Here is a 12,994-nt window from a genome sequence, read left to right on the forward strand (position 1 = left end):
CAGAGGATCAGACTTCTCTAGGGGTAGTACAAAGGAGAGCCCCATAATGCCAAGTCAACCAACTGTTCCCAAACACCAATGCCATTTTTGAAACATCCACTGAATGACACATGACAACAGTTTTGTGATAACTCGTCTCCAATTTTCACATCCCAAAAGGCAGATGCCTGCCTCCCAGTCAGACCTGCTCCAAAAGCGGCAGAATCAAAGTCAGCAACTCTGCTAAATTGTGGGCATGACCTTCCCTTCTACCACCACCCCAAACATGATGTCTGATACCTACTCCTACAATGAAGGTGTTATTTCAGACAATATTTTTGATTGCTCAGTTTCTTAACTGTACTACCCTGCATGGAAGAATCTAGTATGGTAATTTGTATTACTTTTAAAATCCATTATATTGCCCAGTGACAGAAATATAGTAGACATTTCTGAGGCAGGCTTTGAGAAACAAGTTTATTGTTAAAATGCAAAGGGGTAAAAGAGGACAAGTTAAAATTAAAATATTACTAAATGTTACCTATCTTACTTAAAAAAAGGTGACTATTGTATATTTACCTGTCAAAGGAACGAAACTGGACTGATGACTCTGCTGCTGAATCCCCAATCACTCCTACAAAGGTTGGTCCAACAAATGCCATATCTGCTTCAAGACTGCCCGTAGGCGTGTTCACCAGGCTTCGCAGAATGTCTTTAACACTGACATTTTTGCCCTGGGATCCAGTTGGTACAGATGGGGTTATCTTAATTTCAGAATCCCTTCCAATTTCACTTTTACCTTCTTGTGAGTGCGATTTCTTAACCTCTGAGGAAAGGGTCGACAGCAGTTCACTCATTGCATCAGGACCAGCACTAACAGTCTCAGGCTTTGCTCCCAAGTCACTGACTGAACTTGGTTCTTCTCCAATACCAGAGTCTCTTCGAAATTTCGCAACTGGGGCATCGTTACTCAGTACTGAACTGGCTGCTGCACCCGATAAGCCTTCTGCAGATGAACAGAGAAACAAGTTCATTACAATCTTTAATCAATCAAGCAATCAGCAATTGTGTTCTCAAGTTAAATGTTGGTCAATTACCCAGTATCTTTCAAAACCATTGAGGGAGGCCAGGAAAGAAGAAAAAAAATATATATTTTTAAATTTGGCTTTCTTTATAAATTTAGGAAAGTATTCTGCTGGCCAAACAGATCTTAAATATGGAAATATCAAATCATCACAGTACTAAACTTTCATTGTTCTTTTTCTTTCAATACAAAGCAAAATAGCTTTTTGATTGTATTATGGGCTTTTGTAGCTGTCATATACAGTAATGCTGTTTTGAAGGAAGGATTTAAAACTAAACAGCATTACCATATTTTCTCACCAATTCCAACCCATAATTTCAAGGTGCAAAATCTGATGATAAACTGATAATATTATTAATTATATATATATTATATATAAAATTCAGGATTAAGTGAATCAATACAGGTCTAAGAATATGAATTCCCAAAACATTTATTGAAATAGATTCTTTCAGATGTACGTCAGTGCTAATATTTTCAGTGCAATTGAATCCTTCACACAATCAACTTTTAAGCCCAATTTTTACAGTTTAAGTTAAATTATAAATAGAACTGGCCATATTCGCACAGTACATCAAAAGTCCAAGCTTTAGTGGCTAAGACATCTGCTCAGTTCTTGTTCTCAGCCATACTCCATTGGGAGGTGCCAAATGAAGGACAGGAGAGTAGGAACTATAGATGGCAATACATCAGCTCCTGCTCTTCAAAAAAATGGCAAGAATGTCATCAAAGACCTAGCTGGAGGTCACCTACTAGGCCCTCTCTGCTGCATCTCATACGTACTCTGGCAAGATCATAGTAAGAGAAAGCAAGTTTAAAAAATTGGTACAAATCATCACCAAAAATTCTGGTTGTACACATGATGGGTTACCATCTTCAGAATTAAATACTTTAATATGTTAAAATGCTCAAAAGAAAAGTATGCAACTGTTTCCTTATCTGTTCTAGTTGGTGTGCACGTACATGCTAAGAATGAGGTCAACATTTTGTGCAAGCAGTATTGCAAACCAAAAATCAACTGAAGGAAAGTTATCCTGTGGCATTTTTTATACAATACAGTATACATTTATATAGCACTTTTCATGTCATGAGGACATCCCAAGGAGCTCAACAGTCCTGGCTTGGCATCCCAGCTTGGGATGGGAGCAGAGAGAGGTGGGAAGGGTAAAGTGACTAAAGGCACAGTCAAAGAGGAAGATCTTGAGACAGACCTTGAAAAAGGTGAGGAAGGGTGGGAGGGGGGGACTCCAGGATTATTATTCATTATAGGGCAGTGTAAACTGAAAGCAAACAACAAGTGGTACATAAATCTAACCTGTGGTTGATACACTATCGTTCGTATTCTCAATGCTTCTGATTGATTGGCTGCGCGACAGCCTCCTGTCTTTCTGAGGCTCTAGGATTTCCCTGTATTTTGATACCATCAACACTGAGATAAAATAAACTACAGCCAAAGCCAGAAACTGGGCTTGTTTGCTGTCCTCCTGTAAAATATTAACAAAGTAGATTAAAATCCTTGTGTACATAGGTTAACTTCACATAAATCTTACATGGGAATAACCAAAATTAAGCAATATATTTCATGAGTGAGTCCCTTCTTTACACAATAGTTATCTGAAAATAAAAATTAATGCAATTTAATTTTAAATACTGCCCCTAATATATTGGAACAGTGATCATGAAGGATTCTTAAATATCAAATTCTGTCAGTAACCAGAGGTTACCCTGACCCATAGGACTCCACTCCAATAAGCCCAGAACAAAACTGTATTGGAGTTGAATCCTGTTATTTGAAGGATTTAATATTTGTAACAACATCAAATTACATTTGTAGGTCCCAAGGTGCTGGACATTAGGGATTTGGACCTGAGTAGGGTGTTGGGATCAGGTGGGGTGGAGGGCAGGAAGGGTAGGAGTAGGACACGTTTCAAATCTAATTGTTGAACACCTCAATTTTGACCACATATCAGCTAATCTAGGAAAATATTGGAATCCTAATAAAACTTTTTGCTTTATTTACAATAATAAAATTAATCCTCGCATTTGACATAGAGCCTTATCACGTCTTCGAGACGTCTCAAAGCGCTTCATAGAATATACTATAAAGTGAATTGTCTGTATATTTTGTGGGAGAAACGCGGCAGCCAATTGCGCATAGTAGTGGCACACAAACAGTTGTGGATTGAGTAACCAATTTATTATTATTATTATTTTGACGTAATTATTACCCCTGAAAAAGCCATTCGCCAATCGACTAACAACCGGGTTCCTGCTTACTGCTAGATAAACAGAGGTGTGTGGAGGAAGGAAACTTCGTCCTGCCAGGAATCAAACCTAGGTCTCTTGCTTGCGAGGCGAGTGCTCTAACCACTGAGCTGAAGGACTCCATTTACAACGAACAGCTTGCAATTATATAGCACCCTCCACACAGGGTAGCATCTCAGAGCGTTTGAACAATTTAAACAAATGATCAAAGACAAACCTAGATTTTTAGGTTTGCCTTTGCAAATATTTAGCTAAGCACTCCACAACACATTTTAATACAGCAATCTAAACCAGAAATCTAATATTTGAGAAGACATGCTACCTAATATGAGACAACTACTATGAAGTACACATAGGAGACTGCTGCTATGAAATGTACAGTATAATGCCTTGGCACTTCCATGTGGTACAAACTGAGAAGGAGCAAAAAAGAGGATCTGGATCAACACTCTGCCTCATTATCTAATGCTTCTACACTTATAATACCCACATCACCATTTCCATGCAAATCCTTCGTTCCCACCCCATGGGAATGTAGCTTCTTCCTTCCATTTAGCAACCCTGACAGTCAAGCCAAGAATGGAAAATTCAACGTAAATCAATATGCAATGCAGTGAATTAGTCACTGCACAAGTGAGCCACCTTAACATTCTAACTCTATTCATAAACAACCTCAAAGAGCCGAACCCTACATCAAGTCCAGCTGTGGGGAACAGTAAGCCATTAGTACAGCTGGTCATACATTTCTTTTTGGTAAATCAAAGTAACTGAAGACCATGCAAAGTGAAACTTACTACATCTCTGAACACAACTGCTCGCAGGCGATTGATATCCATATCTTGTAGTAACCTGTCGAGATCTCTTATTGGTGAAATGCCACCTGTTACAGCGTCAATAGGGCTCTAAAACAAATGGAGAAACATTAAAAATCATTGTTCATATTATATTTGTATTTGGATGGGTAAGGTTATGGAAAAGGAACAGAATTCTGCGTGTAAAAAAACATTCTAAGTAGTTTCAATTCATTGCAATATATTCTGAGTTTAAGCAGGGAGGGAGGGAGAAGTAGAGTATAAATGGATCACCGTTCTTTCATCTTAGACATGGGTATCAATCCAGGAAACACTAACAAGGTCAGGTTATGTTGTGATGCCTTCTATAACTGAATGGCCTGCCAACACTCACTGCAAAATTCACTCAGAAACAACAGCCATTTGAGGAGGTAGCAAAGGGAACCAATGCCCGTACCTCACGAAGAGGAGGCCAAACTCGGAGCAGAGACACAAATTTGGGAAGAAATTAGAAAAATAAATTAACACAAAATTTTAATAAATTTAATTTTGTTTTTAAATTAAGACTCAATCTTGGTGTTCGTGGGCTGAGGAAAGAGAAGATTACAGCATTTCACAGTGCATGCATTAGTGATAATTTTCTGGTAATCTGTTTAAGAATTTCACAATTGTTAATATTTTAGCATGCACAAATACCCAAGAGCTCCACAGTATGAAAAGCAAGATTACAGAAGGAGATTAATTTCAAGCAATATCAATAACAACAAAATCACATTTGTATAGCGCCTTTCACGTCGGGAGGACGTCCCAAGGTGCTGGACCATCAGTGTTTCAGACCCGAGCTGGGGGGAGGGATCGGGGGGGGAGGGCTCAGGGGGAAGGAGGCTGATCGAAGAGGAGGGTCTTGAGACAGGTCTTGAAGGAGGCAAAGGAGGGGGTGAAGCAGAGGGACTGCGGGGTGGAGTTAAAGAGAATGGGGGCAGAGTGGCTGAAGACCCGCCCCCCCCATAGTGGGACGAGCGAGGCGGAGGATGTGAAGCAGGCCGGAGCCCGCTCAGCAGAGGGAGCGGGCAGGTTGGTAAGGGGTTAGGAGGTCACAGAAGTAGGGGGGAGCAAGGCCATGGAGGACTTTGAAGGTGAGGACCAGGATTTTGAACTGTACCCTATGTGTGATGGGAAGCCAGTGGAGTTGGGTGAGGTTGGGGTAATAGGGTCACGGAGCCTGGTGCGGGTTAGGACACAGGCTACAGAGTTCTGGATGATCTGCAGCCTATGGAGGGAGGAATTGGGGAGGCCAATAAGCAGGCAGTTTGCATAGTCAAGCCTGGATGTTATGAATGCGTGTATGAGAGTCTCGTCGGCCTATCATACAGGAGAGGCACACAGAACAGTGATAAGCCACTGAACTTGTGGTACATAATGAACTTCTTGTGACATAAACCCCTGTCATCTCTCAGGTATTTTATTCAACTCCCAGCAAGTTCTTCATTCATGCTGCTGCAAAAAAAGTCTCAATGATGTAATTCCCTTCTGCAGAACAGAATGGTGAAATGTGCAAAAAACATTCATAAACTGTAGTTCGTTGCTGATCTCAGCCCGCCAGAAAAAATTAAAGGCTTGGCCAACCCATCCTCTTACACAATTCCTAAAGGATGCCACAACACAGCAGTGGCTTAAGGACTTGTTTGTTACCACATCAACTGTTTCATGTCCCACACCTGATCTGTTCACCATCAGTTGGTGAGTTTTCATCTATGCTGCCCTCTGGAACTCCATCCTGGAGTATCTCCACCTCACCTCCTCGTATAAAGACTGGTTGAAGAACTTTCTCTTTGACCACACTTTGGTCATCTTTCTCCCCTTACCCCCAGCTCAGGCTCATAGTTGGCTCTTTGAAGTACTTTGAGATATCCTCCCAACATGAAAGGCTTTGTATCAATGTAAAAGTGATGACGTCATCAACGTTGCATATTTTTGTCTGAGAATGGTAGAGGAGGAATAGGCAGAACTTTATTGCTTAATAAAGCCTGAGTGAATGGTTTTGAAGAACATCCACTATAGGTAGGAAAGATTCATCGTAATGAATCTGTTCTTCACTTAAATCAAAAAATCTTTTAATACTGCATCTAGATCCAAACCACCCCAGTACTAAGTTGCTTCAGTGATATCAATGATGAGGAGTGATCACATGCCCTAGAAGGGTTCTTTAGGTTTAGCATGGCATAGGCACTTTGGACTAGGCTAACTTTCAATACAGAGCTGCCTAACCTGAGCAAAATTGGGGTCATGTTTTCTATTTCTGGTGGAAGCACAGTGAACAAGGTAATCCTTATAGATGATTTCCCTTTTAATGCAATGTTATATAAATGTTAAAAATGTATTGCATTTCAATTTTCTTGGATGAGTGTATTTTACCACTTTTTTCCCCATTATTATTTTATTATTATTTTAATTATTAATTCTCTGCTACAACTTAATTTGTGATAGAAAGCAAACATGATCTAGAGATGGAAGCTTTTAACCTACTTTCTCACAGATCAGTCTTTTGTTTATCTATCTCAGTGCTGTGTACAAACGAAACACTTACCTTTGCTGCCGATTTTCCAGCTCCAAGAACGTTTTGCATAGCTTTCTGAACCTTTCCATGATCAACACCAGCCTTCGGATGAGATACATGCTGGCATTCCAAACAGTTTCTGACTGCTACTGCACACACTGATTGGAGGAGCAATGAGAAACAAAAAAATTACGAGTACAAAATAAATTGGTGGGAGAAATTAATTCCGAATTAAATACAGAATCTGCAATCAGAATTCCACAAGTCAGCCTTCTATAGCTGTATTTTATTTTTGTTAAACTAGAATCTGCAAATTATGCTTGTTACAGGACTCTGCTTTGGCTGCAGGACACTATGGCAGTCCCAGCTGGTGAAACAATAATGGAGTGGTTTGGGCATCATAGTTGTAACTATGCATAATCCTTGCATTTTTGATATAGCGCTTTTCACGTCGGGAGGACGTCCCAAAGCGCTTCACAGAACACACTGTAAAGTGAATTGACTGTATATTTGTGGGCGAACGCGGCAGCCAATTGCGCACAGCACACATTGCTGTATACATTATGCATCCAACCTCTTGAGTCAATAGAATCACACTATTGGAAGATGCAATTTATGTGATCAGGTTATAGATCGTACACTGATTTTCTCTGAAACAGAGCACGGCTCAATATTCATGAACATGACATCAAGCAACACATATGTACTTGTTCTTGGACATTGGCTCTCAGTATTGGGAGAAACTGAAAGCACTCAATAGCTGACCCCAATTGACCAAATCTGTAGATCTCAATAGGCATTCCAATATGTACTTGGTCTCATGCCTTTTACTTGATTCCTTGCACCACACTACATTTCTGCTACCTTAGCATATGAACTTCATTCCACTACCACAGTTGTAAACCTATCATGTGAATCCAGCTTAATTTTTTTTGGAAAGAAAAAAATTTCCCAATCGATTAGTGAGAATAAAGGCACTGCCTGGTGCAATACTAAACCACAGGGATCAGAAGGTTGCAAGTATGATTCCCAGTCTGCAGTAAATTAGCTGATCACAGCAGGTGGAACATTGCAATTGGCTTTAGAGCCCTTGAGCTATGAAGAAAATTAGCCAGGGATATCCCTCCTAATTGTTATCTGGTAACATCCTGCGCCCCCCACCCCCTTCTCCCACTAGTACATGTGTGAACTTTGATGAGAACTAGATTAGGCTCACATGGCTAAATAACACTCATAACAAAGACATTTGGTGAACACTAGAAGACTGCCAGCATCAGTGGACCAATGCTCCAACAAGAGTCTGCACCTTCAGCAGAGAGGTAAGAAATCATGACATTTCTAAACTGCAAAGACATAACTCAAAAGAACTCTTTTCTCCTGATTCTGTACAAGTCAGATGTTGTTCAACTGTATATAGTACAAGCATAAATATGAAGAGTGCTCAAGAGTGCAGTACACAAACACTGTTTTCAGTTGAAAAGTACTGTATTAAATAGATCATATTGAGTGCAGCATTATACACACTTCTCAGGGATGTAACCTGACAATTATTAAAATTCAGAATACATGAATTCAACATCACGCTGCTTAGACATTTGTTGCTAACAAGCAAGGAAACAAATGTTTTTTTTAAATATGACAGGCAAACAATTAATGTTTTTTATACATCAGACACATGAATGATGTCAACTGTAAAACATTCAGACCAACCAATACAAGTCTAGTCAGTCTAGAACAGTTCCATCACAATTTTCATATATCCATTGAAATTTGAAACCATCATCTGAAGTACTGACACAAATATGATTCCTTGCAAGCCCTGCGGAATCTACCTTATAAATTTTTAATTGTATTAAATAAACTCGAAAGCACTGAGGAATACAGCAAAATACATTGCTATCCACTCCATTTTAATGGATTAAAAGAAAATGGAACAGTGACACTTCCATTCAATCATATTTTTACATCTCAGCGGTCAGGACTGTTATTTTCAATTCCTCTGTGTTTTATATTCTTCTAGTTAGTGACAAATGGGTTACGATCTTTTTATACATTAATGAAGAGATTTGAAATGGCATAGGTATTAAGAATCTTCAGGCCATACTCAAGACAATGTTCTTCTTTTAGATGTCCATCTGTCCTATTATAGCATATTTAAGTTGTAATATTGAGTTTCACAAGCTTTGTGGAAGCAACAATCTTTATCTACCTGAGGAGATCAATGAATCTCAAATTAACCCAGCAAACTGGAACAATGCCACACAGTATTGTGTGCCTAGAATCCTATTGCCTGCCTGAATGCAAATAGATAATGGTTCACGCTTAAATGCACATCTACATGTAAGGTTTTGTGTAACTACTGAAAATGTAAGCCATGGTGTTGTCACATTCCTTAACTGTATATATTCAATCCATAAGATTCTTCTGACAGTTTATAGATGAATTCAGTCTCAGAAAAAAAAGCTGCTAAATATTATTAATGAAGTTTAGCTTAGTTTTCAAAATTAAAGACTAAACAGTTCAATAGGTTTCAACAAGCATGCATTCAAACAAACACTGAACATAGATTCATGATTAGTTTATACAATGTTTTCGGGGATTGACATGCCACACCAGAGTTACCAAACCCTGAGATATGTGATATATATTCAAAGTAGCCAAAATACCATGAAATTCTTGAAAAAATCTTTGTACAAGAGACCCCTGTGTCCCACACCCAGTTTATAAAAACTTGTATTTTAGAAACAATTTTTTGAAGCATTCCTCTCTAACTATTAACAGTTTTGTGCTGGCAGCAGCACTCTGCTGATATAGGAGGCAACTCAGTATATTTAATAAATCAGTGATTATAACATTCACAAGGATTGGAGATTAAGAATTTTTTTAAAAAAAGCAATCTCAAGCATCAAAACAGAACATTTTGGTGAAGATTGCATGAATAATAAACAGATCAATGCTGAAAATCTAAAGTGAAAAAGATCAAATGCAGAAAATCCACAGCAGGTTAATAAGCATTTCCAAACGAAAAATAAGTTAATATCTGAGGTGTAATCCTTCATCAAAATTAAAGTAGCGAAGCCAAGACGAATAAGAATATTAGAAAGTTAAAAAATTAACAAGGAATGCACCTAATGGTATATTCGCATGGAGGAAAAGATTGATGACACAGACCTGCAAAAACAGAGGGTATTTAGTGCCCTTCCCATAGGGCAACATTTTGAAGCTCTGTACAATGACAGGGTTAGTGCTAACGAAGGGTTGAGTGGGGGGGTGACCAAACAATACAATAAAAAATTACATTTGTATAGCGCCTTTCACGTTGGGAGGACGTCCCAAAGTGCTGGACAGTCGGGGATTTGGACCGAGCATAGGGGGGTTGGGACCAGGGGAGGTGCAGGGCAGGGAGGGTAGCAGAGTGGCCGAAGGCACGGCGAAGACAAGGGTCTTGAGACATACCTTGAAGGAGGCAAGGGAGGGAGAGAGACAAAGGGAATGTGGAACTGAGTTTCATAAGAGGCTGAAGGCCTGACAGGCCGGGCGGGGGACGTGGAGCAGGCCAGAGTCTGCTAAGCAGAGGAAGCGGACAGGTTGATATGGAGTTAGCAGGTCGCAGAGGGCCTTGAAGGTGAGGACGACGATGTTGAACTCTATCCTCTGGGTGATGGTGAGCCAGTGGAGCCGGGCAAGGGTGGGGTTGATTGGGTCTCAGAGCCTGGTGCAGAAGAGGCCTCAAGCTAGAGTTATGGATGATTTGCAGCTTGTGGAGCAAAGGGTTGGGAAGGCCGACAAGCATGGAGTTGGCGTAGTCGAGCCTAGATGTGATGAACATGTGAATGAGGGTTTTGGCGGCCTGAGGGGTGAGGCAGTGGCGGAGCCAGGCAAATTTTGCAGAGCTGGGGGAATGCAGACAATCTCATGGCATGGATGTGGGGGAGAAAGGACAGTTGAGGATCAAACAAGACACCTAGGTTCCTGACTGGCTCAGTGAGGTGGAGTGTGCATCCTTGGATGGTGATGCTGTCAGTGCCTGAGGTATGGAGACGCTGACGGGAGCTAATCAGGAGGGCATCAGTATTGTTGACGTTCAACTGTAGAACGTTAGCTCTCATCCAGGACTTGATGTCTGACAGACATTCTGTCAGGTCAGCAGTGGTACTGGAGTCGAGGGTGGAGGCAGAGAGATAGAGATGGGTGTTATCCGCATACATGTGGAAGTTGACCCCATGTCTGTGGATGATATCATCAACAGGGAGCATGCAGATATTGAAGAGGAGGGGACCAAGGACACAGCACTTAGGAACACACACAAGACGGTGCAGGGGCTGAAGGAGATGTCACTTGTGGAGACAAAGTGGAGACGTTGTGAGACGTAGGATCTGAACCACTCAAGGACCATAAGCATTGTCGAAGAATTGGGTTTTACGGTGAGACTTAAAGATAACAAGAGTGAGAGGAAGGGAGTTCCTGAGAAAGGGGCAATACCATGGAAGAATTTATAAGTTATAAAGAAGACAGGCGAAAACTGCATAGACACACTGATTAAACAAGTGGGCAGATCTAAAGCAAAATGCAAAATTGTATACTTCTTATGGCAGAGTAGAGGTTGGAAGGGAATATGTTCTAAATGGGAAAGCACCAGGGGAGAAGATATGTAAAGAGATCTGGGGGTTCAAAAATCATAAAAATCAAGTTCACAATTGCAAAAAGCAGTCAGCAAGGCAAATGGGATGCTGGTATTTATTACAAGTGGTCTGGAATATAAAAGTGAGGAGGTGCTTCACGATCTACACAGAATGCTGCTCAGATGTTATTGGAGCCTCGTGTTCAGTTTTGGGCAGTCAATCCTAATAAGGGCAATATGAAACACCAGGGTTATTTCTTTGCACTTGTTTTCCAAATTGGATGAGATGGATCAACCACAAACAACATGTTGTCCCCAACCTGTGTGCTGAAATAAGTGCAAGGAGGTTTTAAATTACATTTTACCCCAAACCATCAATCAAACTCATTCTGGCGTAATCTTTCAAACAAACATTTAAACCTTTTAAAGCCTACAACTGCTGGCTATTTCCTTCATGAATACAGATACCAATTGAATTTTCCACCAAAGTTGGCTGATAGCCTGCAAAGGTCACATAACTGACGCTTATGAAATAACCTATGTAAAACAAGAAGGCTGAAAATGCAAATTCAACTCATGGAAGTACAGTATTTCAATGGATATACCCATTTCATTTAGCATAATACTGTTTTGAGATGAAAGGATTTCTGTGATTAAAGGAAAGAATTTCGATTTGGTCAAGCTTGTACTAATAGTCAGGCACTTGGAACTGTGCCACACCCAACTATCCCTAATCTTCAACTCCAGATCTTTATTGTACGCAATCTGGAAAAGTTGAGTAATTCTCAAGAGTGAGAAGGTTCCAGAATCAAATTTTCTTTTCCATTTGAGCCAAGATGTTTGTGGTTTTCTCCATTTAGATCCTATGGATTGAATTTGGGCAACAATGGAAACTTCCTATTCCAAAAGACTCTCTAGGTCTTAGCTCTCATGGCTCCCACAACAGTAGCTCTACAAGCCTCTGGTATTGAAAGGATAGCATTTCTGTCTAAATTCACGTTGTTGAAGATGATAAGAGCAGTTTAAGAATGCGGTATATTCCAATAGGTTGGACTTTTATCCTTTGTGAGGGCATTCACTGATTCTTTATGCACATCTGCAAGGTATAAAGGAAGAGAAGCCAAGCTTTGGTTGATGCATTGCCATACACACACACACACACACACACACACACACAACAGAAACAGAATAACTTCTGCCTTGCACATTTACATGTTACACAAAGTCACTGCTCCCCACCAAACTTGCATCAATTTGACAGTGCTGAGAATCATAATTCCACCTCGTCTTATCCTGGAAGAATATTTTTTCCTAAAAATTTAAGATTGTATAGAATTGTAAAACATTAAATACAGCCTTAATTTGGAAAACTTTTTTAAAAAAATACAGGAAAATAGCTTCCAAATTAAGCTGAATGTACAAATTATTCACAATTCTGCTCAATCTTAAATTTTAGGATAATAATAACAAATTACATTATGATCTTATACACAAAGACAAAGTTGAATTTCAGGTCTCCAAGTCTTTATATGCTAGTAGGCACACGGTTAGATTTACATTTTGAAGTTCATGCTCTTAGTAGATATGCCTCTTTATTCAGTGAGACTGCCCATCGTGAACAGATGGACAGCAACTGTAAATGCTGACTGCTCAGCACATTTTCTCAAGGCATCTGAAGCTATCAATCACTTTCTGAT

At 39.9% G+C, this 12,994-nt stretch overlaps 1 protein-coding gene across 2 annotated transcripts in view; it reads right to left on the reverse strand.

The window, feature by feature from the left end:
* The window catches only part of lrba (LPS responsive beige-like anchor protein), a 430,270-nt gene that overhangs the window by 329,378 nt on the left and 87,898 nt on the right, over positions 1-12,994 (reverse strand). For both annotated transcript variants that reach the window (XM_007904022.2, XM_007904021.2), the window contains 4 exons: positions 6,707-6,834; positions 4,123-4,230; positions 2,379-2,547; positions 559-985 (listed from right to left, as the gene is read on the reverse strand). In XM_007904022.2, the coding sequence (XP_007902213.1) occupies positions 559-985; positions 2,379-2,547; positions 4,123-4,230; positions 6,707-6,834 (832 nt within the window). The remainder of the gene's footprint in view (positions 1-558; positions 986-2,378; positions 2,548-4,122; positions 4,231-6,706; positions 6,835-12,994) is intronic.

This window comes from Callorhinchus milii, unplaced genomic scaffold (assembly GCF_018977255.1).
Source record: "Callorhinchus milii isolate IMCB2004 unplaced genomic scaffold, IMCB_Cmil_1.0 Scaffold1, whole genome shotgun sequence".
In the NCBI taxonomy this organism is placed as follows: domain Eukaryota; kingdom Metazoa; phylum Chordata; class Chondrichthyes; order Chimaeriformes; family Callorhinchidae; genus Callorhinchus; species Callorhinchus milii.